Genomic DNA, 3,331 nt, shown 5'->3' with positions numbered 1-3,331 from the left:
AGACTTAGCTTAGCTAGCCGAAAAGCGTATTTATATGTAGCTATGTCTAGCCGTATTACAGGCAGTGGGAGGCTAGCTTCCACCTCCATGGCCTGAATTGGACTAGTCCGAAAAGTGCCTAGGATTTTGCATAGTGCCAAATTTTAGAGGTGCTATAGGTGGTCTTTTATATATACTTAGCCTCGCCACTAAATTGGTAATATATAGTCGGACATGCTAGTAATACAAGCTAGGTATAGCTATCTAAAAGCGGTAGGACTAAGCCCTTATTCGCTATTAGCTAGCCTAGATATACATCCGAATGCGGACTTAGCCTTAGCAGTGCGGATAGTGATATGCTCCTTAAATTGTAATAGAGCATCAAAGTGAATACCAAGCCACTTAACTATCTGCTTTAGGGGGACTATAGTCCCATCTAGGAGTATAAGGGATGCTAGCTTAGCGCGTTCGCCTGTGCTAAAGTGAATCAGTTCAGACTTTTTCAGGTTAAATTAGATTGCGTTTTTACTAGCTAGCTAAAATAGCTCTTTAGCTACTAGCTGCAGTATCTTAACGTTTTTGCAGGGGCTAGTCGATACGTAAGAGAGAGTAATATCATCCATATAAGAGATAAATTTGACTGCACGTGACCTAAATAGGCCCTATATATAGATTAGAAAAAGGATAGGCGAAATCGGACTTCCTTATAGGATTCCGGTCTAAATAGGCTGGTTTTCATCTGATTATCTGTTAAATAGAAGCTTAAGTGACCGCCCGCTTATAAAGGATAAGACCTACGTAATAACTAAATCGGAAAAGGCTAAATCCTTAAGAATTATAAGTAGCTGGTTCTTAGACACGTGGTCGTATGCCCCTTTCACGTCTAGTAGAAGCATACTAGTGATTTTATTTCATAGCCGATTCGTATGGATATAATCCGCTAGCATAGCGCCTGCGTCTATAGCCGACTTTTTAAGTCGGCCACCGATTTAGCTAGGATGCAGCAGATTTAGTGTGGTTTCAGCTAAGTAAGCTAGTCGCTTAGCTAGGATCCTTTCACTCACTTTACCTAGGCAATTTAGAAGTGAAATCGGCCGATACGCGCTAGGCTATTTATAGTCTAGCTTATTATTCTTTCGTAGTATAGCGCAATTCACTTAGCGCCAGCACTTCAGATAATAGCCAGTGTTTACTAGCGTCTTAAAAAGGAGTGAAATCTGGGAAGGGCATGCTAAATATGCGTGGGTAATAATGGTCTAGGTAATATAGTCCGGGCCGGGGCTAGTGGATTTGATTTTACTAGAACAGGCTTGCTTCACTTCGTCTAGTGCTAGCTTTAGCCATTGCCACTAGTCTAAGGCGGTGTATAACGTCCACTTCGGGCTAGCTGTTTCGGGAGGTGGAGGGAAGAGCGTCTAGCGGAAGAGGTCGCATTTAGTAGTGAATATGGTTGCAAAATGGGTGGCAGAAAGCTTCAGATTTGGGACTAGCTCTAACCACCTTAACTTCGTATAGGCTAAGGCTTTAAAAATCGATTTAGAATCCTCTTTTTCCAAAAACTAGTTCCAGTAATCCTTTTTAGCCGTCTTAATAGCCTAAAAGTATATATTGCGGGCGCTAGTATAGCGCTCATTTAATTGGCTGGAAAACGCTCGCTTAGAGGCCTCTCTAGCCCGATTCATATCGCGTTAAAGTAATTTTAGTGAATCGTTCCACTAAGGCTTAGCGTGTGGCGCTAACCGGATTTAGGGTATAGCATCATGTGCAGCGTATAAAATGGCGCTAGTATAACATTCCGCTATATCATCCAGACGGTCTAGGGTTGCTTCATAGCTACGTTTTGCGTCGATTTATTCTAAGCTCTTTAAGCTTAAATTAGAGCTTAAAATGTAGCTATAGGCCTATAGCTCATTTTAGAGCGGTGACAGCTAGCAGAAAAGTTTTTCCCCAAATTTGGTCCAATTTGCCCGTTTTGTGTCGAAACGGGTAGTTTATGGATCCGCTAGTCCTATTTAGGAACCGTTAATAGTAAATATGATCCCAAAATGGTCCAAGCCTATATCATCCACTATAGCCCAGTCCTAAATGTGATTAGCTATGGATCAATGCGCTAGCGTAAGGTCGATATTTATCGGCCTAGCCATATGCAGACGATAGAAGGTGCCAATACCAGGGGTATTTAAGAGGGCTAAATCGTAGTAGTCGATCCAGTCTGCTAGCGTATTGCCTTCTTCATCACATGCCTCGTATAGGGGGTCCCACCACGGGTTATAGGCATTAAAGTCCCCGCAAAAGACCGAATCGAGAGGCGGTAAGAGCTGCTATAGGCATCGGGCTAGCGTACGGGTGTCCGAATCGGGTAATTAGTGCTTTTTGTTATAAATATTATAAATCTTAATCACATGATCTTAATCTATAACATCTAGAACTTAGAAGTCTAAGTCATTTGGCAAATCCGAGGCTAGGACAACCCTAGGGCGGTATGACCTGGCAATATAAGCTATTATGCGTGGTGTGATATCTAGGCTAGGCCTATTTAGGAAGAGTTAGGTGAATAAGAGGTGGGAAATCAACTGTATTCCGTCTGAATCGCGTATAATAAAGGGCTCTTGAACTAGTATAATATCTATATCTAGCTTAATTGCCACTTATAGCGCGGATTCCGTATTATAGGCGGCTGAATTTAGATTCACTTAGAGGATTTTAGTGCTAGCGTCTATTATAGAGAGGATATAGGAGCCTTTAAGTGGATGCTCTAATAGACTTTATATAGAGCGGAGCTAGCTGCATATGGACCTCTACAATTAGCGCATTTATATATCAGGTGATTACACCTACCCTTAGCATTGCATATAGAGTATGCATGCTGTTTTATCTGATGTTTTTCCCTGTATAGCTAGCACTTAGCCTCTTTGCGGTAGTAGTGTAATAAGTGTCTATAGGCTTAACACCTAATATATTGGGCGGTGGGACGTGTCATATAGTGTTTTTCATATCATATAGAAATGCTAGCTATATATAGCCTATTTCAGACGGCTGCGCTAGCCTCTTTAGGCGTAGCAAATGCAATTGCCACGGATCTAGCTGTCTATTTTAGGCGATTTTCAGCTGATGTGATCTAGTATAGCTGTCCTAAAGGGGTTAGACCCTTATTAAAAGTCCGTATTTCGTCCTTAACTAGCTCTATGCCTTCCGGATAGTTGAAACAGAAGTGGGGATCCTGTAGGCGATGATTTTATGCCATGTGACATCTTTCTAAGCGGTGTAGCCTGGCATTAAATGCATCTAGATGTCGGATTTAGCGAGTAGGAAGTCAGCTGAGTAAGCCTCTATGGTTATGACTACTAGATTG

The 3,331-nt window shown here is 41.8% G+C and overlaps 3 protein-coding genes across 3 annotated transcripts; all 3 read right to left on the bottom strand.

The window, feature by feature from the left end:
* Positions 1-266: 266 nt before the first annotated feature.
* On the bottom strand, positions 267-875 carry LHYA1_G009148 (uncharacterized protein; the record flags this gene model as incomplete). Its single annotated transcript, XM_031154052.1, has 4 exons — positions 267-476; positions 537-641; positions 680-707; positions 778-875. 4 exons carry the CDS (start codon positions 873-875, stop codon positions 267-269), a joined length of 441 nt encoding a protein of 146 aa, XP_031000887.1.
* A 519-nt stretch (positions 876-1,394) lies between these two features.
* Positions 1,395-1,612, bottom strand: LHYA1_G009147 (uncharacterized protein; the record flags this gene model as incomplete). Its single annotated transcript, XM_031154051.1, is given in 2 exon segments — positions 1,395-1,525; positions 1,540-1,612. 2 exon segments carry the CDS (start codon positions 1,610-1,612, stop codon positions 1,395-1,397), a joined length of 204 nt encoding a protein of 67 aa, XP_031000886.1.
* Positions 1,613-2,081: 469 nt separating this feature from the next.
* Positions 2,082-2,844, bottom strand: LHYA1_G009146 (uncharacterized protein; the record flags this gene model as incomplete). The annotated part of the gene is made up of 2 exons (XM_031154050.1): positions 2,082-2,300; positions 2,818-2,844. The coding sequence occupies 2 exons, from the start codon at positions 2,842-2,844 to the stop codon at positions 2,082-2,084; spliced, it is 246 nt and encodes an 81-aa protein (XP_031000885.1).
* Positions 2,845-3,331: the final 487 nt, after the last annotated feature.

This window comes from Lachnellula hyalina (assembly GCF_007821495.1).
Source record: "Lachnellula hyalina strain CBS 185.66 chromosome Unknown contig00379, whole genome shotgun sequence".
In the NCBI taxonomy this organism is placed as follows: Eukaryota; Fungi; Ascomycota; class Leotiomycetes; order Helotiales; family Lachnaceae; genus Lachnellula; species Lachnellula hyalina.
This window is presented reverse-complemented; position numbering and strand designations above follow the sequence as displayed.